General features: G+C 54.3%; 1 protein-coding gene across 1 annotated transcript in view; it reads left to right on the plus strand.

Moving 5' to 3' along the window:
• Positions 1–26122, plus strand: part of PSAP (prosaposin) — a 32898-nt gene that overhangs the window by 5200 nt on the left and 1576 nt on the right. Inside the window, exons 2-13 of the mRNA XM_055133205.1 lie at positions 14916–15049; positions 16824–16898; positions 17222–17347; positions 18096–18302; positions 18875–19018; positions 20148–20204; positions 23903–24034; positions 24763–24858; positions 25096–25282; positions 25369–25535; positions 25703–25783; positions 25968–26075. Coding sequence (XP_054989180.1) covers positions 14916–15049; positions 16824–16898; positions 17222–17347; positions 18096–18302; positions 18875–19018; positions 20148–20204; positions 23903–24034; positions 24763–24858; positions 25096–25282; positions 25369–25535; positions 25703–25783; positions 25968–26075 — 1514 coding nt within the window. The remainder of the gene's footprint in view (positions 1–14915; positions 15050–16823; positions 16899–17221; positions 17348–18095; positions 18303–18874; positions 19019–20147; positions 20205–23902; positions 24035–24762; positions 24859–25095; positions 25283–25368; positions 25536–25702; positions 25784–25967; positions 26076–26122) is intronic.

Here is a 26122-nt window from a genome sequence, read left to right on the forward strand (position 1 = left end):
TTTGGCTCCTGGCATGTCATAGGCTGTTTTTAACTGTGACAAAACAAAAATTAAATTGACGTATTATTAATATGCTGTTTAATTACTGGGTCAGGAAGCATGGCGGGGTAGACCGTCAGCAGTTTGGAGGGAGGTGCTGGTTGGTGCTCACGCGGCTGAGGAGCTAGCAGCAGCCAGCACATTAGGTTCTCTCCCTGGTACTCTGGATTCCCAGATTTTTGTTGTTGTTTGGGTGGATGTTGGAGTTTGTGCCATGCCCAGTGTTGTTCAGGGGTTACTTCTGGCTCTGCACTTAGGAGTAACTTCTGGCAGTGCTCGAGGTCCATATGGGTTGCCTGGGATTAACCCAGGTTGGCTGCTTGCAAGGCAAGTGCCTTACCTGCTGCACTAATGCTCCAGGTTCTTGGCCCATTGCCTCCTCGGCTTCTGAATAAACCCCTTCAAGCCCCCGTGATTCTTTCCCACCAGCCCGTCCCCGAGACAGCTCGTGTGGGTGCTCTCATGTTCCCAGAGCTGAGGTGTGTGGCTTCCTCTTCCACTCTTCATTGTTTCATTTGTGGAGGGGTTGGGTCACACTGATTGGTGTCAGGGACTATTCCTGGCTCTGTTCAGGAGTGACCCCTGTTGGTGCTGTGGGGTTGGGGGATGGTAGGTGGTGCCAGGGATTCAGGCCAGGGTTGGCAGGCACGGGGTGAGTGCTTTAAACCTCTCCCTTTTCAACACAGACATTGGCATATTACACTATTTTAATCCTTGCTCTTTTTTTTTTTCTTTTTTTTTCTTTTTTTTTTTTTGCTTTTTGGGTCACACCTGGCGATGCACAGGGGTTACTCCTGGCTCTGCACTCAGGAATGACTCCTAGCGGTGCTCAGGGGACCATATGGGATGCTGGGAATCGAACCCGGGTCGGCCGCGTGAAAGGCAAACGCCCTACCCGCTGTGCTATTGCTCCAGCCCCAATCCTTGCTCTTTTTAATAAATATTTTATAAATATTCTCCTGGTGTCAGGAATCAACACACACACACACACACACACACACACACACACACACACACACAGTGCTAATCTGCAACCCTTTCAGCTACGTGTAAGGCAAGTGCCCAGCCTTTGCTAGCTCTGTGGCCCCATAGATGTTTTTCGTTGTTGTTTTGCTTTGGTTTTGGGTCACACTGGCAGTGCTTAGTATTAACTCTGTAAATGATTAAAAGAGTAATCATCTGGAAATGATAGACTCATGTTATATTGTAATTTTAATGAAAAATAAACTATCTCCCTAAACACATTTGTTTTGTGAGAGAATGACATTTTCCCTGCTACTTATTTTGGTTCAGGCGCCACACCTGGCAGTGCTCAGGCGACCCTCTGGTGCTGGGAATTGAACTGGGACTGGCTGAAGCCCCTAACCCTGTGCTGCCTCTCCGACTCCAGTGTTAGGTTTGACATCCTGAGTCTCCGAGACACCTGATTCTCTCACTGCTTCTCACAGGTATCTTGCAGTAGATGAGTGTGAAAAAAAGCAGTTGCTGCCTTGGTATTAGTAGTATGAGAATTTCAGCCTCACAGATCCCCAGGAAGACTCGGGGGCTCTTTGGATCACATTTGGAGAATCGCTGGTGTGGCAGATTTGCAAGACTACAGGTGTTGCTGTTTCTTGTGTACCCTGCACTGTGCACTTTCACCTTGATACAGATTGGTGAATCTCACAACGACCCTCCCTGTATGGGAGCACCTGAGTCGGTGCCAGGCCTTTGTGGTACCCTGCCCTAAGCCCCTTCTTTGGTCTGAGTGTCAGTTTTCCGCCTTTCCCATGGAAGCAGTGTTTCGTATTTCACAGCAGACAGACTTGTGCTTGGAACGTCGTCACTAAGCTGCTTGGGAAGGGTGCAGACACTGAGTTTCCCAACTCGGGCGTGCCGACGTCCCTTGGCATACTCCGTGAGTTGGGGCGCAGGGTTTGGCTGGAACCATGCGGAGTCTGGGGAGTGAATACCACCCAGGCAGCCCCTGAGGTGGGGATGCTGCCCCGCCCCCATCCCAGCGGGTCGACAGCCATGTCTGCGCCCCTGTCCCTGGCTGCACTGGCTCTCCCTTCCAGGGCCGCCTCCCCCAGTGCTCGGGCTGTGGCCTGATCTCACCTGAGGTGATTTCAGGTTCGTCTCTGGTCATTGCCTGATAGTGTAGGTTGGCACCTCAGACGAGCTCGAGCGCTGGGAGGTTCCTCTCAAAACAGAGCAAAGCCTGACAGAGAAGGGCTATGCTGGACTGGACTTTCCTACCCTGCTCTCAGTAGGGAATGTCTCCCTGAATGAATCACGCCACATCGCAACTCTCTTGCAGTCTTGCAGATGCCATCCTTGTCCTTCAGTGTCCTGGGCATCGTTGAGTAACTCACCTGGTACTGGGATGAAGGGGCTGCTGGCGAGAGTTGAAAGTAGGCAGCAGTAGTGAGAGGGAGCATCTGGGCAGAGCGAACCTTTGCTGTCACAGGAAAAGAACTTACCTGAGCTAGAGGTGATAGCTTTGTTACTTACAGAGGGCTTTTTTTTTTTTTTTTTTTGGTGGTGGGGGGTCACACTTGGCAAGGTTCAGGGGCTCTGCATGGCAGGAATTATTCCTGGAGATGCTCAGGGGACCAGTCAGAGATCGAACCTGGGTTGGCCGAGTGCAATGCAAATACCCTACCTGCTGTAATATCTCTCTGGCCCCCATAAATGATATTTGTGACACCAGCTCTTCCATCAGGCCGGCAGTGTTGAATGCATGACATTATTTCCTGCTCTTAACAGCATCTAAGAGTGTGAATTCTTCAGAGAAATGTCTGAATACAAGGCACTGGCACCGGATCGTGTCTCTTGGGGTTATCCTCTCTTGGTTTCTTAGCAACCTGCTAGTTGCCATGGCGATGCATTACCCAGGCAGCAGATCTATTGCCCTGTGGATTGTTGGCTTTAGTTGCAGGGATATTTGCGTGTTCTGTTACCCCTTTTTTTTGTGGGAGTGGGGGTTTAGCTACCCGTGAACAGTATTTTATTGGTTATCTTCTGAGATTGTTAGGATGCAACTTCCTAGGTTTTGAGAGCTGCCAGTTAATTACTTGGTTAAATGTGGTGTAAACAAGTAGAATCCCCGTGATTCAGCGATTTGTGGAGCTTCTGTTCTGGGAAGATGGTGATTAGAGAGAGGTTCTGTTGCTACTACAGATGTGGTGCTAAATTATTATTTTTTTGGATTTGGTGCCACACCCAGCGGTGCTCAGGGCTTGCTCCTGGTGGGTTTGCGGGTGAGGGTGGGGGACAACCATATGTGGTGCTGTGGATTGAATCTAGGTTGGCTGCATGCAAGGCGAGCATCTACCTGCTGGGCTATCTCTCCGGCCCTGCTAAATTATTATGATTATGATGGTGGTGATAATTGCCACCTCTCACATCCCTTCTCACCCCCTGAATGAGGTCAGTAATAGAAAACTGAAGTCTCACGGTCATGTGACTCGTGGCTCGGTAATCTTCGATGGTGTGATTTCAGAGCTATTGTGGTATGGGAGCTGTGATATGTGGGTGATTTAACCTGAGAGATGGCGGAGAGATGTAGTGCTCAGGTAGAAAGTACATAATTATGTCATCTTAATTTTAACAGTACTGTGATGTTGCGATGTCATCTTCATCATATACTTAAAAACAAGCTCAGATGAACAGTGACTTGGTTAAGGTCATTTGCACAGGACTGGGGGCGCAGGCATTGCCTAACCACGAGGACACATCTGAGAAATGCGTTCTCAGGAGACTTTGTCGCTGTGTGAGCGGCAGAGTGTAATTACATGCAAATGACACAGATGGCACATGGGCTGTGCGAGGGCCGCCCTGCATCCTTGATGACCGTACAACCTCCTGAAGTGCTCATGAGCCCCTGGCAGCAGGAAGCACTCAGCGAGGCTGGGCGCATTGTCTCGAAGGCGCACGCTGGACTTGGCTTCATCCTGAAGGCTCCCGGACAGTAGCTGACAGACCTTTGTATGTGGGGCCCACTCGAGCAGAGCTGCTACAGGGCCCAGGCCTGGGAGCGGTCGCTCTCCTCACAGCCCATTTTCTCAGTGACCGTGTGTGCAGTGCTCCAGAATTCAGTGGCCTGAAGTGGGGATGGGGTCATGCAGCTGGAAGTCTGACCCTCAGAGTTTGTGTAGAAATGCATTTCATGATTTCCCACTTGCGAATGTCGGCTTGTCCCCCTAATTCCTACCCCTTCAGACCCAGGGTTGTTTGCAGGAGTGGGTGGCAAGTGGAGAGGCTGAGAAGCCCCCATCTCCCCGGACGGGGATGCGGGGGAGCAGAGCACGCACCGCTTACGAGGTGCTGCTGAAGCCGTCGTAAGTGGCGGAGGGAATCCTGTACTTACTTAATAAAATGAAACTTGCCAGTAGGTTTTTTTTTATTGTGCTGTGCAGGGGTGGAGCCCAGGACACAGCTGAGGCGTGTGCCGGCTCTGCCTCTGAGCCCACCCCCTTTGGCTTTCCTGTCCTGGAGACGCAGTTGGATGCCAGCCTGCCCACAGTGAAGGCTTGTGTTCTGCCAGGCCCTTGAGCCTAAAGAGTAGTGCTTGATTTGCTCTGAGTAGTGGTCAAGCCTTGATAGGACACGTTCAAGATCTCCAGGGGTCAGGCAAACATTCCGAGAACTTTCCTGGAGTTCGTTATATGGCCACAGAGAAGGAAGTTGGTCTTTGGGGGCAGTGTGTGGGAGAATGAGAGGAAAGTTTGCTGGCCGTCTGAAAGCATCAGAAAGGGGTTGAGGGTGGGTAGTTTCCTTTTTTTTTTTTTTTTGGAGTTATTGTATATAAATGCTACAGCATTTGCTTTCTTAGAGCAGGAGTGGTTTGTAGTGTCTCAAGGGCCTCTGGGGCGTGGCTCCTCCCTGTCAGAAAGGCAGTGTGCCCTGACTCCCCCCTGGCGTGGGCACTGAGCCCTGGGCCAGGCTGGGTCCAAGCTCAGCAGCAGACCCCTAGCTGGATCTCTGTTGGGGGGCGGAGGGGTGGACGCCTCGCTGCCGCTCTGTCCTCGGGAGCGCAGGGAGGGACGCCTCGCTGGACTGCAGGAATGGTGTTCTGTGCCTGGGCCCGCTTGGCCTCGCGGTGCCTGTGTCGCCCTCCCGGAGCCTTTCCTGCACCCCGCAGGCCCCACAGTCACAGCCTTTCTCTTTCAGCCTAAGGCCCCCTGGCCGCTGCCTCCCCCCAAGCCCCTTCTTTCTCGTGGCTCGCCGCCTCTGCTGCTGCTTAGACTGTGGCATGAGCTTCCCCGCTGGCCGCTCCGGCCTTCCTCGGTGGGATCCTCCTCCCTTCCCCCTGCTCCCGGGGTCCTGCCTGGTTGTCCCGGCGGCTGTGGGGTGAGCAGTGGGCACGAGGCCTCTTCAGGTGCCCGCGCTCGGTCCCGGCCGCCTGGCTCCTGCACTCCCTGTGCCCTGAGAGACAGGGGCTCGGGCCCCTTTCCCAGGGTCTGCTGCTGCTCAGGAATCTTGGTGCCCTCCCGCCTGCCCACTGGCCTCCCTGTTGCAGGGCCCTTCTGCTCTGTCCCTGGGGGGTGGGGCCCTGTGTCGGGTCACATGGTGGGCTCGGAGATCCTGTCCGCGATGACCCGGCGAGTGAGTGGTGCTGGTAAGGGCGCCTCATGCCCACCCTCCACTCGGCCGGGCAGGGCCCCTCGTGGGCAGTGTGTCCTGAAGTGGAGTGAGGGTTTTCTTGGTTTTTGGCATTTTGGTTTGGGGTCTCCTGTGGCAGTGCTCAGGGCTTCTTCCTGACTCTGCTCAGGATCACTCTGAGTTGTGCTCAGGGGGCCATATGGGTGCTGGGGATTAGACCTGGGTCACATCTGTGCAAGGCAAGAGTCTACCCCCTGTACTTATTCTTGGGCCCTGGAACGAGGATTTTATTTGTAAAGGAAAAGATTCGTGCCCCAAGCTCTTTTTTGTTTTCTTTTTGGGTCACACCAGGCGATGCACAGGGGTCACTCCTGGCTCTGCACTCAGGAATTACCCCTGGCGGTACTCAGGGGACCATATGGGATGCTGGGAATTGAACCAGGGTCAGCCGCGTGCAAGGCAAACGCCCTACCCGCTGTGCTATTGCTCCAGCCCCCTCAAGCTCTTTCTGACCCATTATTTGGTCCCGTCTCCCAGGCCGTGCAGCGGCTCGGGCCTGGGCTCCTGCTGTCTTCAGGACAGGGCTTGTCTCAGGGGAGCCAGGCAGACCTGCACATTTCACCGGGTGTCGGCCTGGCCTTTGCACCGGGCTTCCTGTGCTCACTCTCCCTTTCTGGCCATTTGTTGGAATATTTCCCCTTTTCCAGCTGCCTTCTGGAGTTTTGTCAGAAACCTTTTGTCACAGAAACCTAGCTGATCTTTGACCCGCAGATCTAAGGTGCTAGCCTAGTCTTTGGGATGTAAATTTCAGGTGCTGTCTAGTTTGTAGTTGACATGTAGATTTCTTGCTGCAGCCCAGCCTGGTCTTTGGGATGTAAATCCGAGTGCTTTCAGCCCAAAGAAGGCTTCGGTTTTGGTTTTGTATCTTGTTTCCGGGGGCAGATCCACAGGGCCAGATCCACGGAGAGATCGGGGAGAGACAGGGAGGAGGAGAGAGAAGCCAGAGAGAAGCAGAGTTGAGCAGTAGATCCAGAGAGAGGCTGGAGCTGGGAGTGCGGGAGATGAGAAAGCTTGAAGATCGAATAAACGGTAACTAATCAGCAACCAGCTTGGTCCTCATTCTTCCTTCGCCTGTCCTTGACCACCGGCCGTCCCGATCTAGTCCACACACTGCGGTTCCAGAGCACCGAACGCGGGTGGTGAGACAGAGCCGCCCGGAGAGCCCGCGAGTGCACTCGCCCCTCGGCGCTCTTTAGTTTTTTACAGGTAAATAGGATATTCTTGATAAGTTGTTCATTTTGTTGAGTTTTTGTACTATATCCTTCTAGAGTGATAGCACAGCAAGTAGGGTGTTTGCCCTGCAAGCAGCCGACCCAGGTTCAATTCCTCTGCCCCTCTCGGAGAGCCCATCGAGCTATCAAGAATATCCCACCCGCACGGCAGAGCCTGGGCAAGCTACCTGTGGTGTATTCGATATGCCAAAAACAGTAACAACAAGTCTCACAATGGAGATGTTACTGGTGCCCACTAGAGCAAATTGATGAACAACAGGACCACAGTGCTACAGTGCTACATCTTTCTATACTCTTCTGACTTGAGGAGTGTCATTTGTTAGATCTGCTGTACATCTTTTGAGATCACCTTTTTAAGTAAGTTCCTTTTTTGAGCTTGCTTCTCTCAATATTCTGTTTTATCTTTGAATTTTATTATTTTGGGCATAATTTTTCTTGGAGTTTTCTTAGATGGGTCTGTTTTAGCGGTGCCTCTTAGATCTCAGTGCTTATATTCTTCAATTCTAGGAAATTTGCATCTATGAAATCTTTAAAAATTTTTTCTTCATCACATTTTCCTTCCTGTTCCTCAGGGACTCCAAATATTCTATTGTTCCCTTCGAACTCATCCCATAGTTCTCTGGTATTCTGCTCGTGTCTCTTTAGGTTGTTTTCCACCTTTGGCTATTTCCTAGTGATTCTCCTTCTTATCTTGAAACTCACCTCAATCTTTTGCTCAGTTTTTGTTATTCTCCTGTTCAGAGCTTCTACTGAGTTTTTTTTTTTATGTTTTCTATTATGTACTTCATTTATGTAATTTCTAATTGCAGTTGGTTTTTTTTTTCATTTAAGATTTGTTGTTTTTTTTTTTTTACTCTTGCCCTTTCTTGGGCTTTGTTGATTATCTGTGACATCCTCATTGTGGTGTCACTAAAGACATTGTCTGAGGATTTACTGGTGTTATACGTGTATTGTTTTTGCTCATTGAGTTTTGTGTACTTTTACCTGTTTTTCTCATTGTTTTTCTCATTCTTACTGTGCTGGGTGAGGGTGAGTCTTTGTAGTATGACCCTCTGCTAACCTTCTCCAGAATCCTTCATAGTCTGACCTTTTGTTGATATTTTCCTTTTCAGTGCACGGCCTTCTTCAGTTATCCAACCCTGCAATATAGCAAACTTGACTGTCTTGTTTTTATTCCACCTCTATATATGAAAAATTGTGCATTGAATCTTACTTGCCTATTTGACAGATTTTTTTTATCCTTCCCACTTTTATCAGACTCAACTTCTTGACCTGTTTAAATGAGTCTTTTCAACACATTAGTTTGTTTTTGGTGGTAGTCTAATTCTTCCCATTATTTATGACTCATTTTCTTTGATTTCCATTGCTGCCCTACATAGCATCTAGAGTGATCTTTAAGTCTTTAGTGTCATACCTTTCCTGCTAGAATTCTTCCAAGCCTCCTAATTTCCATAATAAAGCCCATAATTCTTTGTCTGACATTCAATCTTTCATCTTTCTCATCTCCCCCACTCCCTGCTCCGGCCTCTCTCTGGATCTCCTGCTCAACTGCCGCCTCTCCCTGGTTTCTCTCTCCTCCTACTTGTCTCTCCCGGTGGATCTGCCCCGTGGTGGATCTGCCCCGTGGATCCGGCCCCCGGAGAGAAGATACAAAAGCTGTAAAAAACTAAAGAGCGCCGAGGGGCGAGTGCACTCGCGGGCTCTCCGGGCGGCTCTGTCTCACCACCCGCGTTCGGTGCTCTGGAACCGCAGTGTGTGGACTAGATCGGGACGGCCGGTGGTCAAGGACAGGCGAAGGAAGAATGAGGACCAAGCTGGTTGCTGATTAGTTACCGTTTATTCGATCTTCAAGCTTTCTCATCTCCCGCACTCCCAGCTCCAGCCTCTCTCTGGATCTACTGCTCAACTCTGCTTCTCTCTGGCTTCTCTCTCCTCCTCCCTGTCTCTCCCCGATCTCTCCGTGGATCTGGCCCTGTGGATCTGCCCCCGGAAACAAGATACAAAACCAAAACCGAAGCCTTCTTTGGGCTGAAAGCACTCGGATTTACATCCCAAAGACCAGGCTGGGCTGCAGCAAGAAATCTACATGTCAACTACAAACTAGACAGCACCTGAAATTTACATCCCAAAGACTAGGCTAGCACCTTAGATCTGCGGGTCAAAGATCAGCTAGGTTTCTGTGACAAAAGGTTTCTGACAAAACTCCAGAAGGCAGCTGGAAAAGGGGAAATATTCCAACATATCCCCCCTTTTTGTTTAGGACAGATTTTAACCATAAAATAAAATGCTAGGCACGAAAAGTTCAACAACACTAGCAGAACACCTATTCTCTAGGACAGATACGCTTTCAGCAGGACCCATCCAAGGATGAAATCCCATGGTTGTGTTTCTCCTCTCCTTGTCCAGTAAACATATAAGCATTCACAATATTAATCATTTTGTATGGGCATAGCAAGAGATGCATTAAGCTTTTAGAATTGCTCTCCGGGGGTCACCTCATCTCAGACTACAGCGCTCAGGCCAGATTAGTCTTTCCTAGCCCTAGCAGGGCCCTGTCTCGTCGTTGCTTTTGGATCATGACATGACACCCCATGACCAAGCTCTTAACATATAGTTAAGCATTAGGCGCTTTGGCCAGGCCCATCTCGATGCCAGGGTAGCACACAACTTACCGCTTGCCCTGGGTCCTTCTTCGTCCCACGTTGGGACCCCGCCTTTTAAGAGGGCTAGGAACTGAGGGCAACTAAGGCTACAGTCAAGAAAGCAGATGCCCGGGAATTAATAATATTCAAAGCCAATTAAATCTCAATTGCAAAGGCATAATAAATGTCTTCCTCTGTCCATACAAAAAGACATGCTCTGAATAAACTATGCAAAGGACTCAAGGAGAAGAGAAAAACATTATTTACAAGTCAACAGAACACTAAGAAAGAAGCTACAAATAAACAAAGAGGAATAGGAGCACTGTAACGGGAGTAACCCAATAAACCTAAACTACTGAGGCTATGTTATCCTACATATCCCCCTTTATCTTTTTACAAAAACACCAAAATTTGAAAATGAGGAACAATTCCAAATTACAACACAATTTCAAACAACAACACAGTCTTATTAGTTGTGCTAAGATTTCAGTCTGACCCTGGGTCCAGAGCAGTGCTTATAGTAAAGCGTCCAATTGTCCTGCACTGTCCAGGGGTGATGAGAGTCAGTGATCAAGGGTCATTTAGTCACAGTTTGAAGAAATGAAGTTTGTGGACCAAAATTGAAGAGTTGTCCTGTAACGGCAGCAGTAGTGGTGGCAGCAATGAGTCTCAGGGGAGCAGCAATTAGAAGTCCGATAAATTTCAGGAAGCACTGGATCAGTCGGGGAGCACTGGAACAGGAGCACCACAACATCTGGCAGGAGAACTTCAGCAGAGGAATGCAGCCATTCTCTGGTCTGGTTCCTCAGCAGTCCTAGGTGTTTAACCTAGCTTATGTTTGGAAAAAACACTTTAAAGTTATTAGAGGCTTTCGCAGTTGGGGTTTGGTCTCCATGCCTGTGGATAAAGAGACAGAGGAAAGCTCCAATACAAACGGATATCCTAGAGATAAATGAAAAGGTGTTCCTGTTAAAAGCCATTTCTTTCTCGTTCAGGAACCTGTGAATTCCAAGGAAAGGGTAAAAGTAAAGTATTATTAATTAAAAATATGTAGGCCTGGCATTGTCCAATCCACAACCTGTAAAAGAGGGGTATAAGGAAAGGTATTAATGTGACCTCATGTGTAAGGAGCTAGAGGCCTTAGCTCTAGATCCTCTGATGCTGGTTCCTCTTCATTCTTCGTGACTTCGAGCTGAAATCAGTTTGGCGATGAATCTGAGCTGGAATTTGAAGGGTTGTGAGTCTTTGGCGGTCTGAGATCCAAATCAGGTGGTTGAATTCTACTTCTGATGAGATGTAAAGGGATCTAAAGTTTCTTAGTGGGGTTATCATCTGTTGAAACAAAAGCAGAGCCTTTTCCTCGAATGAGGAGTTTTCCTGCTACATTCAATTGGGAAAATACCTCCTTTTTGTATTTAACATTCCATATGTCCACTGAAACTGCAGAGGGGGTGGGCTTAAGGCCGCAGTGTTCTATTCTGAAAAGGGGTTGTAATAATTGTACCTGGACAAGGCTGTGCTTCCTGCTGTCCCTGGCTGCAGCGATTATACTGATTGGAGCTCTGAGACTCCACACTGGGGAAAGGGGCTGAAACTTGGAACATCCCCTGGTTTTGCAGGGCCTGGGGCTGGCCCCCTTGCAGGTGTCCTGAGTTGGGGTCACCCACTACATCAAAATTAAAGCGACAATCTCTGGCCCAATGATTTCCCCTCTTACACCGGGGACAGGGCCCGGGAGGTGCAAGTCTGACTCTGCAGTCTCTGGCCCAGTGGTTTCCTTTCTTACACCTGGGACAGGGCCCAGGACGTGCTCTCGTAGCACGGCTTGGGGTCGCATTGCAATCTCTACGAAAGTGGCCTGGTTTTCCACAATTAAAACATCTTTTCTGAGCTTGTCTCTGTAAGGCATAGACCTGCACCTTATGTTTAGCAGAGCCAACATTCCAGCATGCTTCCAAGTACCCGAATATGTCTTCCTTCTCCTTAATAGGGTGCAAAATGGCCTGGCAATCCTCATTAGCATTTTCAAAGGCCAATTCTTTAGTCAACAGCTCATGAGTCTCCTTACCCTCAACCTGCATTTCTATGGCTTCCATCAATCTTCCTACAAAGTCTGCATAAGGTTCTGAGGCTCTCTGGACAATCTTAGTAAAACTTCCCTTAAATTCTGCTTCTGCATCAACCTTCTCCCATGCACGCAGGGCTCCGTCACGGACATAAGCAAGAACAGCAGGAGGCAAGGTGACTTGCCTTTCTGGGTCACGCCATATCCCTTCACCAGTTAACATCTCACAAGTCAACTCAATCCCTGAAAAGTTTTGTCCAGCATGGCGTAGGCCTTGAAGCTTTGCCTTGGCCTCCTTGCTGAGCCACATTCTCCATTCCAAGTACTGAGAACGGCTTAAGCACGTCTTAGCAACCCTGTGAAAATCTTGAGGTGCCCAGTAGGCCTTTTTACTCCAGTCTGCAAGATACTCCCTACAGTACGGAGATGTAGGCCCGTACGAGACACAGGCCTGTTTGAAACGACTGAGAGAATCCATCCTTAACCTGCAACAAGATGGATGCTGCTTCTTCTCTGCCTGGACTGGGCGATTGGGAGCATGTCCCGAGCGGTCTGGAGGCCGCTTGGCTGAGTCACTCTCGGACTCAGAATCTGAGTAAGTGGCAGAAGACTCATAACCAGCATCACTTCCATCTAATACAATAGAAGTAGAGCAATATTCACCAGCCTCAGAAGTATTTTTACTATGGAAACCCTTTCGAGACTTAGGTGTGGGAGGAGCTGAGGCCGTATTATTCCATATATTCTCCTCCACATCAACTGCACTTTTCAAAAACAGGAGAATAGAATTAACAATCTCCCAGGTAGTCCAGAATTCCACGGGGATCTTAGTCCCTTCCTTAGATGCCTTGGAGACATTTTTCCTAACTTGTTTCCAAATCTTACTTTCTAGAGTTCCTTCGTCTGGGAACCATGGGTTAACTGCATAAACTACCTTAAAGCAGGACCGGAGTTGGTCTCTGGAAATGCAGAGTTCCGGGTCTCCTGTTCTGCGGGAGAGACACTGAATCAAATCCATAAATGGCTTGCCCTGTTCAGTCTGGCTCGAGAAAATATGAAAGATCTTGGGGAGGCCCAGAATCTGTCCCATCTTAGTGGAGGATTGCTGTTCGGATTTTAATCCACAGCACACTAAAAAATCCTGTTCTCCCACTCTCTAGAGTGGGGTGCACCGAACGCTATTCTTACCTTTAGTTGGTAGTTCGTGCCCACCCAGGGACGCCAGCTGTAAAAAACTAAAGAACGCCGAGGGGGGGCGAGTGCACTCGCGGGCTCTCCGGGCGGCTCTGTCTCACCACCCGCGTTCGGTGCTCTGGAACCGCAGTGTGTGGACTAGATCGGGACGGCCGGTGGTCAAGGACAGGCGAAGGAAGAATGAGGACCAAGCTGGTTGCTGATTAGTTACCGTTTATTCGATCTTCAAGCTTTCTCATCTCCCACACTCCCAGCTCCAGCCTCTCTCTGGATCTACTGCTCAACTCTGCTTCTCTCTGGCTTCTCTCTCCTCCTCCCTGTCTCTCCCCGATCTCTCCGTGGATCTGGCCCTGTGGATCTGCCCCCGGAAACAAGATACAAAACCAAAACCGAAGCCTTCTTTGGGCTGAAAGCACTCGGATTTACATCCCAAAGACCAGGCTGGGCTGCAGCAAGAAATCTACATGTCAACTACAAACTAGACAGCACCTGAAATTTACATCCCAAAGACTAGGCTAGCACCTTAGATCTGCGGGTCAAAGATCAGCTAGGTTTCTGTGACAAAAGGTTTCTGACAAAACTCCAGAAGGCAGCTGGAAAAGGGGAAATATTCCAACAGCCATTAGATACTTTGTTGCGCTGGCCCTCCTTCACCCGGAGGGTTATTTCTGGTGAAAAAATATTTTTAATCCATTTCTTTAATTTTTTTCTGAAATGTCTCTGCTCCCGGTTCCTGTGTGGTAGGTGCTGATAGGGATTGCGTCCTGCAGTATGCGGGAGAATTTTCTGGACCTGGAAGTCTTCCTGGTGCCCGTGCCAGCTTCTCGGGACTCCCACCTCACTGCCCCGCTCGCCCCTTGTCTCTCTGTGACTTTGAGAGTTCCCTGGCCTTGAGCCTTTCCCTCTTCTATGTGTGAGGAGGAGGCGGCACTGTTTTCGAGCCCTACCCAGGGTCCCCAACCCCGGGCGTCTCTGGCGCCCTCTGCAGGTCTCAGCATGTCTGTGCTGCTCAGCAGTAGCTCTTGGGGACCTGGAAGGCCACTCATTGCCCTGTCATCCTTGGGAAGTGGGGCTCGGCCTGGCATCCTGACCGGTCCCTCTCATTGAGGTGGGGCAGGCTGGGAAGTGACCCTTCTCTCCCAGAGCCCCTAGCTCTATGGCCTCCTCTCCCTCCAGCCAAGGTTGCCTTAGGGGTAGACAGACTTGCTGGGACCCCCGGGGACTGGGGACTGTCTTGAATCTGGCCCAGGCTCTCCCCCGCGGAAATCTGAGTTGGAAGCAGCAGCGTTTGGAATGTGGATGGTTGGGTTGAGTTGGTGAGCTGTCTGCTCAGTGTTGGGCCTGCCCGGGGTGGGGGGGGGGCTGGAAGCTGGGCAGCAGGACCTGCCTGGCCTTGGGACTGGCTGTGGAGCTGCCTGAGAGAAGCTGGCCGTGGCAGGGGTGTGGGCCGTGCTCCCATGGTGTAGACAGACACTGTCTGCCGTAGTTCCTCCTCTTGGACCTGCAGTGGAAGCAGCTCTCAGCTTCTCCGTCTGCTTCTTAGATGAATCTGGGTTTTCTCCCATGGAGCCAAATGTGCCCTGTTTATAACAGAAGTCGGGGCAACTCCTCTGTCATCTCCGTCATGACTTCTGGAGTTTGTTTCCTGTGCCGGCTTCTTTGTTGTATATTCTGTTTTGCGACCACGCCGGCAGTGCTCAGGGTTTACTCCTGGCTCTGCACTCAGGCATAACTCCTGGTGGTGCTCAGGGACCATATGGGATGCCGGGAATCAAACTCAGATTGGCCATGTGTTATCGGTCTGACCCTGACAATTAGATATTATAAATTCTTTTTTTTGGGGGGGGGGGTGGAGCTCCCTGACGGTACTCAGGAGCTTTGGGGGCTTCTCCCAGCAGTGCTCAGCCAATGAACCTGAGGCCTGGAGAGGCAGAGCTGTTGGCCCTGAGGTGCCAGCTCCACCGCAAACCGTAGCAGTGTGTGTGTGTGTGGGGGGGGGCGCTCCAGGGCCATGCCCAGTGGGGCCCGGGTCATGCGGTTGGGTGGGGAGCCAGGGCAGTGGAGCTCAGTGGCCCTGTTAATGCTGTCCCCTCTCAGCTCTAGGCAACCCTGTCCTGGGCCTGAGGGAATGCACCCGAGGCTCCGAGGTGTGGTGTCAGAACATAAAGACGGCAGCTGAGTGCGGGGCCGTGCAGCACTGCCTGCAGACCGTCTGGAACAAGCCCACGGTGGTGAGTGACCCTGCGCGTTCGGCCCCCTGACTCCCCTCCCCCTGCCCCCCTCCCACCCCCCACTCCCCCCCCCCCCCCCCCCCCCTCTCTGAGGACCACAGAACCTGGGTGGGCGGTGTCCTGTTTCACACAGGCTCAGCTGCATTTCCCCGAGGTCACCCATGGGGGGGCTCCTACGCCCTCTGCTTTGCCCCCTGGACACTGCAGATCCCACTACCGCTCTGCGGGCCGCTCCCACCCCAGGCCTGGGCACAGCGCTGCTCCGTCCCTGCACTCGCCCCGGCAGAGAGCTGGGAAGCATTTCCCATGCCCGCCCCCAGCTAGACTCTAGCTGCCGGGCATTCGACTTCTATCTGCGATCACGCCGAATTCTGCGAGAGGATGTTCAGAGCCGGGCTCTTAACGCCCACGGAGTCTCGAAGGCAGCAAAGGTCAGGTGCACTGGCATGCGTGCTGAGCCTCTCGGGGATGCGGAGTGCCGCTGACCGCTGCTGACTGCCCTGGTGGGCTCACTGCACCAGGCGCCCCGGCGGGGGCCCGGGACTCAGCCACACATCACTGCTCTTGGGACAGCTCTTGAATTGCCTGGCAAACTGCCCCAGTGGTCAGAATTGCTTTCACATTTTGTTTTCTTTTTTTGCCTTTTCCAGTCTTTTTTTGGTGTTTTGTTTCAGGCCAGACTGTGCACAGGTTCACTCATGGTGGGGCCTGGGGGTTCTGGGGATCACACCTGGGCAGGCCTGGTGCAAGGCAAGTGCCCTCCTGACTGTGCTCTCTCTCCAGCCCACCAGGCATGATTTGTGCCCCCTGCATCCAGGATTAAAGTCCAGCGAGGACATTTTCTCCGTAGGACAGTCCTGTGGATGCCTGCATCTCTCTTGCATGGCCCCGTGCCTGGCATTTGCCTGATGAGGCCCAGAGATTTCAGCTGGAGTCTCTAAACCCAGCAGGGGTCACGAAGCTTCTCAGACTCACGCAGACACGTTGTGTCTCCCAGGAGTGACCCCTGAGCACCAGCGGGTGTGGCCCCCAAACAACAGCAGAATAGACCAAAAATGCCGCAGGGAACAGGCTCTGCAAGGAGCAAACCCAGAGCCACTGCTCGGGAGGAAACTGCTCCCCAGTGCGCCGTCGCCCGAGCCTGGCCTGGCACCGGCGGGAGAGGGGGCAGGCTGGGCAGGGAAACCTGAGCCCCGTCAGACCGGTCATTCCGCTCAGTCACAGCGCCGTCCCCGAACTGTGCCCTCCCAGCAGTGTCACAGTCACATGGGGGCCAAATGTCAACTCCAGAGCACAGAGGTATGACGCCAGTCTTCTGACAGGCCTGGGCACCCAAGGCTGCACCTGGCCCAGGACCAGGGGAATTCTAGCTGGTTCTCGCTGCCCTTGGGAGGAGCGCCCGTCTCGTGTCAACAAAATCTCAAGTGCTGAGGTCAACCCTGGGAGCCGAGTGCAAGGCCAGCACCCTCCCTGCTGTGTCACCGCTCAGGCCCCCTCGCAGCCTATTTGCGTGATTTTATGGGCATTGCCTGACTGTCCAGGGAGGGGCGGAGGCTGCAGCCCAGGTGCTTGGTCCTGCCGAGGCAGAGCAAGCGTTTGCTCGGTGCCCCGCTCCTGTGTGGTGTCTCGGTGCCGTGCCAAGGCTGGAAGCGCCGGGGATGGCAAGTGAGCCCCATCTCCATCACAGGCAGGCGGCCAGTGACGTTTCCACTCTAGGCCCCGAGTGTCACGTCCTACAAATTCAGGTCTCAGTCCTCACTTCCTTTCCCTTTAGAAAACAATTACCTGCACCTTGTGCAAAGATGTCATCAAGGACGCGGACGACCTGCTGAAGGACAATAGCACTGAGGTGAGCCACGCCATGGGGGCCGGGGCTGGGCACAGCGGCCGCGTGGTCCCTGGAGAGGAAGTCGTGCGGGGGCAGCACTCGGCTCGTCACACCGAGGTCTGCTCTCCCCGTTCATGTGTCACTGTCCTTCAGACGGCTCTCAGCCTGCCGTGGCGTGCAGGGCTGAGTCGGGCGGGCTCCTTCCCACGGGCTCGCTCCTGCCTCTTGTCTCCCGGGTCTGCCGAGCCGCAGCTGCCCACCAGCACCCGTCACCCCTCTGCCCTCTCCTCGGGGACCGTGCTGGGGGCGGGGTCTGCTCCACCTGACCCTCCCGTCCTCTCCAGCCGGAGCTCCTGACGTACTTGGAGAAAGTCTGTGACTGGTCGCGCTCAGAGAGCCTGTCTTCCCGCTGCAAGGAGATGGTCGACACCTACTTCCCGGTCATCCTGGACCTGATTAAAGGACAGATGGTGTGTGACGGAGACGGGGCTCTGGACAGACGGGGCCAGGTTGGGGGTGGCAGTGGAGAGTTCCAGATGGGGCCTTCTCTCGGCAGAGTCCTTCCCGCTGCTGCTGTGCTTAAGGAGGCAGAGGAAAGAGACGCTTAGGCTAGAGGGACCCGGGGATATAGCCTGATACATGGCACAGCCGCTGGCTTGGTAACTCGGTTAGATTTCTCGTCCCTGTTCACTTTGTGGTCGCATCACCCGGAGCCCCCCAGGGCGCTGTCTGTGGCTTCGGCTCTGAGGGTGCTGAGCTGTGGTGCTGCGGCTTACTCCGAGCAGATTCTAGATCAGAGGCTGGGTCTGAGAGCAGACAGGCGGCCATGTTCAGCGTGGGGGTGGGGGGGCCTAAGGATCACAAGAAGGAAGAGGCGCTCAGAGGCCAAAGGGTCTCCCCCGAGACGACAGGCCGCCCGGAGCTGTGCCGAAACCCACAGAGCCGCCTTTTTCTGGGATCCCCTGGCGACGCAGAAGGGGAAGCGAGTGGGGCAGTGCCGGGGGCTGTGAGGGGTCAGTGGAGACAGGTGTTGGGAGTGGACGGAGCTTAAGCGGACGTCCAGGAGCGGGTACAGGCCAGAGTGTCTCCTGGCTTGAGCGGCCTGGGTGGGGCTATTTGGGCGTAGGGGAGCTGCAGGCTACAGGGACCGTAAGGAAGGGACGAGGGCGGCCCCTGATGAGGGTGTGCAGCTGACATTTCCTCCCCCCCCCCCCCCAGAGCAGCCCCGGGGAGGTGTGCTCTGCCCTCAACCTCTGCAAGTCTCTGCAGAGGCACCTGGCAGAGCTCAACCGCCAGAAGCAGCTGGAGTCCAACAAGATCCCGGAGCCAGAGCTGGACGTGGCCGGGATGGTGGCGCCCTTCATGGCCAACATCCCCCTCCTCCTGTACCCCCAGGACGGCCCCCACAGCAAGCCCCAGCCAAAGGTAAGGCAGGGGCCTGGGCCGAGACTGCGTGCAGGTGTGTGTATGGGCGAGGGTGTGGGCGTGTGGATGGGCATGTATGTGCGTGGCTGAGTTTGTGCGTGGGTATGTGGATGCATGGGTGTGTGTGTCGGTGTGTGCATGGGTGTGTGTGGGTGCGTGTGGGTGCGTGTGCACATGTATCCATTCTTGGTTGACTCATCGTGTGAGTTGGCCTTGCGACGGTCATGCCACGGACGATCCGAAAAGCCTGGAATATTCTGATCAGGGAAGATCTTTGCCCTTTATATTAAGCCTTACTAAAATTGTTGCCCGGTAGATGTGAAACCTGCTGATTTTCTGAGCTGTGAAGACACGAGGAGGTCTGGTTCGGGGAGGTTTGGGAGGTGGTGGTGAGGCCCCAGGTCGGTGCTCGCCCCTGCCAGGCGGGAGTGTCTGCTGGCAGAGCCCCTGCCGCGGCCTGGGTTCCAAACAGCGTGTGGGGCAGGGCGGGCGGAGTCCCGCCAGTCCCCGGCACAGGAGCAAGACTTCAGTGTGGAGAGTGAGCAGCCTCAGAGCCAGCCCCTCCTCTGCAGGCTGAGGGCAGCGTGTGCCAGGACTGCGTCCAGATGGTGACCGACATCCAGAATTCTGTCAGGACCAACTCGACCTTCGTGGAAGCCTTGGTGGACCACGCCAAGGAACAGTGTGACCGCCTGGGTCCTGGTATGGCCGACATGGTGAGCTTCTCCCACAGCCGAGGAGGTGTGGGTTGGGTTAGCAGAGCCTGGGCACACGAGAGGGGAGCAGAAACGTCATTTTTTTTTTCTTTCACTTGGATGCACCCAATTGGAGTCAGGCTCTTTGCACACCAAGCTACAATAGTCCCAGCACCCACCACTTCGGTTTGTTCATTTTTGAGTGTATGCAGTACGTTGGACCTTCCAATCTATGATCTCCGAGGAAGAGATTGTTCAGATAGCTCCTTTCCCCTCCCAGAAAAAAGGCCAGGCTATGTGGTGATATGCAGGTACTTCCTGCGTGTGGCCCCAAAACCAAAACCCAAAATAGGGGGTCTACCGTCTGTGAAGCACTTTTTTTTTAAGTGAAGCAAAGTGGGTGCTTTTTTTTTTTTTGGCCATACCCAGCAGTGCTCAGGGGTTACTTCTGGTGGTACTTGGGGGTTCATGTGGGATGATGGGATTCGAACCCAGGTCAACAAGGGAAATCCCGACCCACTGTACTGTCAGTCTGATCCTCAAAGTAGTTTCATTTGAAACTTCTCAGAAAGATGTGAGGGGAGAGAGGAGGGGAGAATTGTGTGTTCGAGGCTCCCCAGAGTGGAAGCCAGCAAAGACACACTCAGGCCAGGTGTGTGTTGAGGGAGAGCGTGGCTCACAGACAAGCCCGCTGAAGTGCCTTCCAGTGCTGCTATGTCCCGGGCCTCGAGGGTGTGGTAGGGTGTGAGTGTCGGTGTTGTCACTGTGGAGATGCCCAGTGAGGGCCAGAGCTGTTTTGAGGAGGATCAAGATGGATATGAAAGTAAGCTGGGTGAACACTCTTGTTCTGTTGATGTTAAGCCCAGCAGCAGGCCCAGGTGTGTGTGGCTGGATCCCAGAGCAGCCTGACCGCCACAGGGCACACTGTACAGTCACTGGCACCCAGGAGTGCCGCTGAGGGGCAGTGGCCAGAGAAAGGGGATTGGATGTGCTTCTAGAGCCTTGTGAGAAACATCTCGCACCTCCCTGGACACCTTTCCTGTAGGAATAGACGAACCGGTGGCCATTTTCCTTATCCTGTTAAGATGCTCGTTTAAGACCCTTGTGGTGGCTGCCATGGTTGTTCCGTCACTGTCCTTCTCTCCCGCAGTGCAAGAACTACATCAGCCAGTACTCGGAGATCGCCGTGCAGATGATGATGCACATGGTAAGTGTCGCGCCCCGCCCGTGTCGCTCTTTGCCTTGCACTCGGTGACTCCTAGGAAACTGGAGAGTCACATGCTGTTTCTCACCCTTGGGTCCAATCCAGGGGCAAAATGAGCTCGCTGGCCAGCAGACCTGCTCCTCTATCGTCCTGACCAAAGCCGCTTATCCCGGAAGGCTGCCCTGCTGGTGGCCGGGGTCTGCTCTGCAGACACAGCAGGCCGGGCCTGGGGTCCACGCTTGTGGCCTGAGTTGGGAGCAAGGAGAACCTCCCGGGGGCGGGGGATGGGGTGGGGGCTCCCTGCGGGAGGTGAGTGAGCGCGCCTGGCCAGGGCTTGCAGAGAACACCCCCCCGCAGGGCTTATGCACGCGCTGGCCGCCTTCCCGATTGCAGCCTCAGGGTGGGGAGACTTTGGCAGCACAGGGGTCACTGACCACCCACCACCGTTGTCTTTGGGTTTGTTGTCTGCCAGACTTTGGGCAGTTTCATCGGCACGTGATGCCCGCATGCCCCTCAGGAGCCGAGTCTGGGGACGAGGCCTGCTTTGACGGAGATGCCGTCTCAGGGCCGTGGGCTCAATACTGGTGGTTTTTGCCGCTTGCTGTGCTCAAAGTATCTCTTTCTGAGCAGGGATCGGGGTGCTCCTGGTGACCTGCAGTCTGGGCTCTGACCCGTGGCATTGAGCGCCAGCACCTGCCTGCAGTGTGGAAGGGGCATGTGGTGAGGGACCAGACTGGTACCAGCAAGGCAGTGAACCCTCCCTGGCCCTTTACAGATGTTTTGGCTGGTTACTGGGGGCGGGCTGATGAACAGTGCTTAGTTAGGTTCTGTTCTTTATTCCCTATTCTTTTTTGTGAATCACTGTGAGAAGCAGTTGCAGAGTTGCTCACGATTCGGTTTCAGTCATGTAGTGTTTCAGGGTCTGCTTCTTGACTTAGTGCTTAGGGCTCCCTCCTGGCTGTGCGGGGGTGACCTTGCCGTGCTGGGTCTGCAGCCCGGGCCTCCTGCATGCAAAGGATGTTGCTCAACCCGTTGAATAATATTTCTAATTCCTAAAACCAGTTAAGTTTTGTTTTGGTGCCATGCCCAGCGGTACTCAGGGCTTACTCCTGGCTCTGCACTCAGGGCTTAGGGGCCAAACAGGGTGCCAGGGATTTAACCTGGGTTGGCTGCTTGCAAGGCAAGAACCCTGCTTGCTGCACTATTTCTGTTCCCCCTAAAGACACACACCTAGAGTAGGAGAAAGAAGCCGCCTTGGACATGACTTGGTTGAGTTAAATGCTTTCTCATAGCTAAAACATTTCTCTTATTATAGATCAATTAGACCTCATGACATTAAAAAATATACGGATAATACTTCTCAAATAAGAACACATGGTGTGGTCTTCGGGGTTGAGGAGCTGACCTAGAGGACCACCAGAGCACACACGTGCAGAGGACCCGGGTTCTGTGCCAGGCACCGCAGGGACCCTGAGCACCACCAGAAACAGAAGAAACAACCCCAAAAGATTGGCAGCCATTTAAATCAGACTTCGAAGTCTGGTTTACACGTTCAGTGTGGAAGCATATTGTTACTGAATATTCCTGTATGGGAGATTTTGAAAATGTATAATGTTCACGGGTGGGATAACACTGTGTAACTAGCCTCCCCGTGGCTGTCCTTGGCAGAGAAAGCACGATGGACACCCTTGCACCAAATAGCTGTATGGATATCCCTGCCCCCCACATAGATAACTAGAACTGAAGTGGGACGGGCAGCCTGCTCCTCGGCTGCCTTGTGCCAGGGCAGAGCAGTGAAAGCCTGCTGCAGCATTGATACAGTGCACACCCTCCTTGCAGTTTTGATGCAGTGCATACCCTCCTTTGGGTGCTCCTGCACCTCGGGGCATGACGGGGTTGCACCCTGAGGAGGCGGGCTCTTCCTGGGTGCTTGTTGGCGTGTCGGGGACCTGATGGTCACAGTGGCCGGGGCTGCTGCCAGGCCCCCTTGTGTGCCAGTGGGAGGAACATGCTGGATCGCGTAGGGGTCTGGGATAGAGTGACAGCAGGTCTGTCTGCCCTGAACTGCGGGGTGCTCACAGGTGGTTAACCACCCGCTTGTTACTTTGATTTCTCTTAACTGTTGTGTGCTTTCCTTTCTCCTCTTTCCGTCTCCGATTTCCTGTTTTTTTGCCCCACAGCAGGATCAGGTATGTGATGGGGACTTGCTTGTGGTAGTGGTCTGTCTGCTGCTTCTCACTGTTCCCTGGCTGCTCCCCTGGGACACGCTCTGGCTCTGACAGACACAAGGGGCAGTCACCAGCAGGAGCCTGTCACCCGGCCGATGCCCACCGGCCATCTAGCCCACAAGGCCTTGGAGCTCTCCTCTCCTGGGGCCAGGAGACACAGCAGCGCCCTCTGTGCTGGTGACTGTGCGGTGGTGGGGACAGTGGGTGGCCCAGAAATGCCTCGGCCTTCTGCACAGTGGCCTGACCCCTGGGCGGGATGGACACCTTGTCTCTGTCGGGACTCAGTGCACTGCATGCCGTAGTCCTGTTCTTCCTAACCCAGAGACACTTCTGTGCATGAGCAAGTCACCAGCGCATGAGCAGACCATCTGGCTCTCGACCCTGAGCTGTGGCTGGAAATCACCCCTGATAGTGTGGCCTCTGCTTTGGGACCCCGCAGGCTGGTGGCATCAGTGGAAACCAAACCCCCAGAGCATGTCTGGGGCTGTCACCCCTCCCCAGCGCCGGCGCCTTTTTGCCAAGGACAGCCACGGGTTTTTCAGACCTTGACTGAAACCGCTGGACTCACTTTGGCTGCCTTGGTTAGGAGTTAATGGAGCAACCACACGCTATTGTCCTTTTTCTAAAAAGTTACACCTTGGGCTCCATTCTGATTGCGCCCACCCTCATTTCTGGATGCTCCCTGACCGGGATATTTGGAGGTGCTTTCAGACTCCTTGTGTAGTTAAGGCTGCCCTGTTGTAGAAACCAGGTGAACCATGGGCGTGGCCTACCCCCCACCCCCCGCTGCTTCCAGGTTTGCCGGTGGAGGCAGAAGCCGTGAGCCTTGCATTTGGGTCCCGGGGAATGTCCAGGGATGTCTACTTTATCTCGATCTTGCTTAGACGGAGGTGCTCTCGGTGGTTTGGGGTCAGTGGGAACCCTTGTGACGTGCTCTGACTCCTCATTCTAGGGGACTGGGTTTTCCTGGTAGAGTGTGTGTGTAGTTGGGAAAATAGAGCGTGGTTTTCTGTGAAAAGCTAACATTTCCTTGAGGCATTGTTTCGTCCTTCCATTGGCGTCCAGCGTGGTTTCTTGTCTAACATGTTGGGGTTTCTGTCGGCTTAGGGGCGTAGCGTAGCAGGCTCTGTACAGAAGGGGGCTCCTTCCTGTCGCACCAACCCTCTTCCCCTGAAACCAGGCTCCAGCGCGGACGGTTGTTTGGGTGTCTCCGAGGGTGGGGCGCCTGGTCCCGGTGGGCTTAGAGTGGGCGGCGGTCACATCTCTTCTCCTCCGGGCTCCGTGCAGCTTCCCCGGGTCTCTGCAGATCTGCTTCTAGAACCGAGACCCTTGACCTCTGGTCACGGGAGTCTTTGCCGGTTGGGGGCTTGGCTGTTGGCCTTGACATTGGGATCGTGGCGCCCCCTCTCATGGATAGAGAGGACCAGGGTGGGGAGCAGGCCCCCGACTGACTGTTTTTCCCTCTGTTCTCAGCAACCCAAGGAGATCTGTGCGTTGGTTGGGTTCTGTGACGAGGTGAAACAGGTGCCCATGCAGGCTCTGTTCCCCGCCAAAGTCATCGCAGAGGACGTCATCCCTGCCCTGGAGCTGGTGGAGCCCATTAAGGTACACCGTGTCGCCGAGTGGTGGTGGCCAGGGCACTCTGTGTGCGTGTGTGTGCTGACATGTACGCCCTACCGCCTCCCCTGCACATTCTTGTTTATAAACCCCGTTCCCGTTTTTCGGGCCACCTGTCTCGCTCAGTGCCCGCCTTCACACTGGCCTTTCCCAGTTTGTTTTCTCTTGCGTAGCTACAGCATGAACTTCATTCCCAGACACCCCTGCCACGCACACCCTCTCCCCCCTCCCTCCTTGGGCAGAAGTCTCTGGGCGTGTTCCCGAGCACTCCTGGGTGCCAGTTTCATTTCCAGAACCTTCTTGTGGTAAAGGCCTCCGTTTGTCACCGTGTTATGCCGGGAGTCGAGCCAAAAATGGTCACATGCAAGACCAGTGCCTGGCCAGTCACACCGTCTTTCCACCCCCCTTTCGAGACTTGAACTGTGTCCACGCGCAGTCTCCTTCTCGTTCACAGGTGGCAGGTGCTCACCTGCTTCCTGCCCCATCCACTGGAGCCCAAGTCGCCCCGTGTGGTGGGAGGGGAAAGACTCCCGCCTCTGTTGAAGCATCTCCCCTTGTATAAAGAACAACAGGGGCTTGAAATCGGACCCAGAAGGCAGCTGCTGACACTTGCATGGAGTAGGGGCCACCCTTTGTGTGGCTGGCCTGGCAGGTCTTCAGGGAGCCGGAGCAGGGGGAGGGCCCAACACTCAGCATTCTCTCTGCCTCTCCAACAGAAGGACGTCGTCCAGGCAAAGTCTGATGTTGTCTGCGAAGCGTGTGAGTATGTGGTGAAGGAGCTGACCAGCTGGATCGACAGCAACAAGACTGAGGTGTGTACCCTCCTCGGAGACGCCGGCAGGGCTGGGCCTGGCCTTCCTGGTGCAGACACAGCCCAAGGAGCTCTGTGGCTCTTTCCGAGGCTGCCCGGCCAGCGCCTGCCCTGCTGTGGTCGGGGGAAGCCGTGTCTCCCTGTGGGCCTGTTTCCCGGCCTTGCTGGGGTCTCAGACTCTCCCGCACCCCGGCCCAAGGTCCTGTCTTCTCATGCCGTCTTCTCCTTGGCGTTTCAGGAAGAAATCATTGAGAATCTGGACAAAGTGTGTCAGAAGCTGCCGACGTCCCTGGCCAGTCAGTGCCAGGAGGTGGTGGACTCGTACGGCAGGTCCATCCTGACGCTGCTCCTGCAGGAGATGACGCCCGAGCTGGTGTGCTCCGCGCTCGGCCTCTGCTCCCCCCGGGGCCTGCCCGCACTCTCTGGTGAGCCTGGGCCGGGGGGTGAGGCTGGCCGGGCCGATCAGGCTCCAGGGGGCTCCGCCAACACCGAGCTGTGCCCTCTGGTGCAGTGCATGTGACGCAGCCGAAGGCGGCCACGGACGGCGGCTTCTGCGAGGTGTGCAAGAAGCTGGTCGGCTACTTGGACCGGAACCTGGAGAAGAACAGCACCAAGCAGCAGATCCTGGACGCCATGGAGAAGGGCTGCCACATGCTGCCGGACCCCTACAAGGACGAGGTACGCCTGGGGCTGCCGTACTGCGGGCTCCCCGGATGCAGAGCCCCGTGAGGTTCTTGGGGGAACGTGTGGGTGAGCTCTGCAGAGGGGCGCCTGGGGAGCCTGTCCAGCGCCCTCGCAGCCTCCCCTGGCCCCGAGTGTGCAGGCTTCCCTGTGTTCCTTCACAGTGTGACTCGTTCGTGACTCAGTACGAGCCTGTGCTGATCGAGGTCCTACTGGAGGTGATGGAGCCTTCCTACGTGTGCCAGGTGAGCGCAGGGGATGGGACCCGGGAGGCTGCTCCAGCTGGGTGACCGCGGGGAGTGTTGGGGACCAGGCTTCTGGGCACCCTCCCATGGCCCCCGCCCCTGCAGGGTTTGGAAGTGCGGGGGGGCGGCTGGTCATCTCAGGTCCTCACTCTTGCTCGCCCCTGGCCCCTTCTCCACCTTGCAGAAAGTCGGCGCCTGCCCTGCGGCACGCAAGCCCCTCGTGGGCACGGAGAAGTGCGTGTGGGGCCCCAGCTTCTGGTGCCAGAACATGGAGTCTGCAGCTCTGTGCAACGTGAGTCAGGCGGTGGCGCGGGGTGGGGGGGGGCGGTGGGTGCCGGG

Source organism: Sorex araneus, chromosome 3 (genome assembly GCF_027595985.1).
Source record: "Sorex araneus isolate mSorAra2 chromosome 3, mSorAra2.pri, whole genome shotgun sequence".
Lineage (NCBI taxonomy): Eukaryota > Metazoa > Chordata > Mammalia > Eulipotyphla > Soricidae > Sorex > Sorex araneus.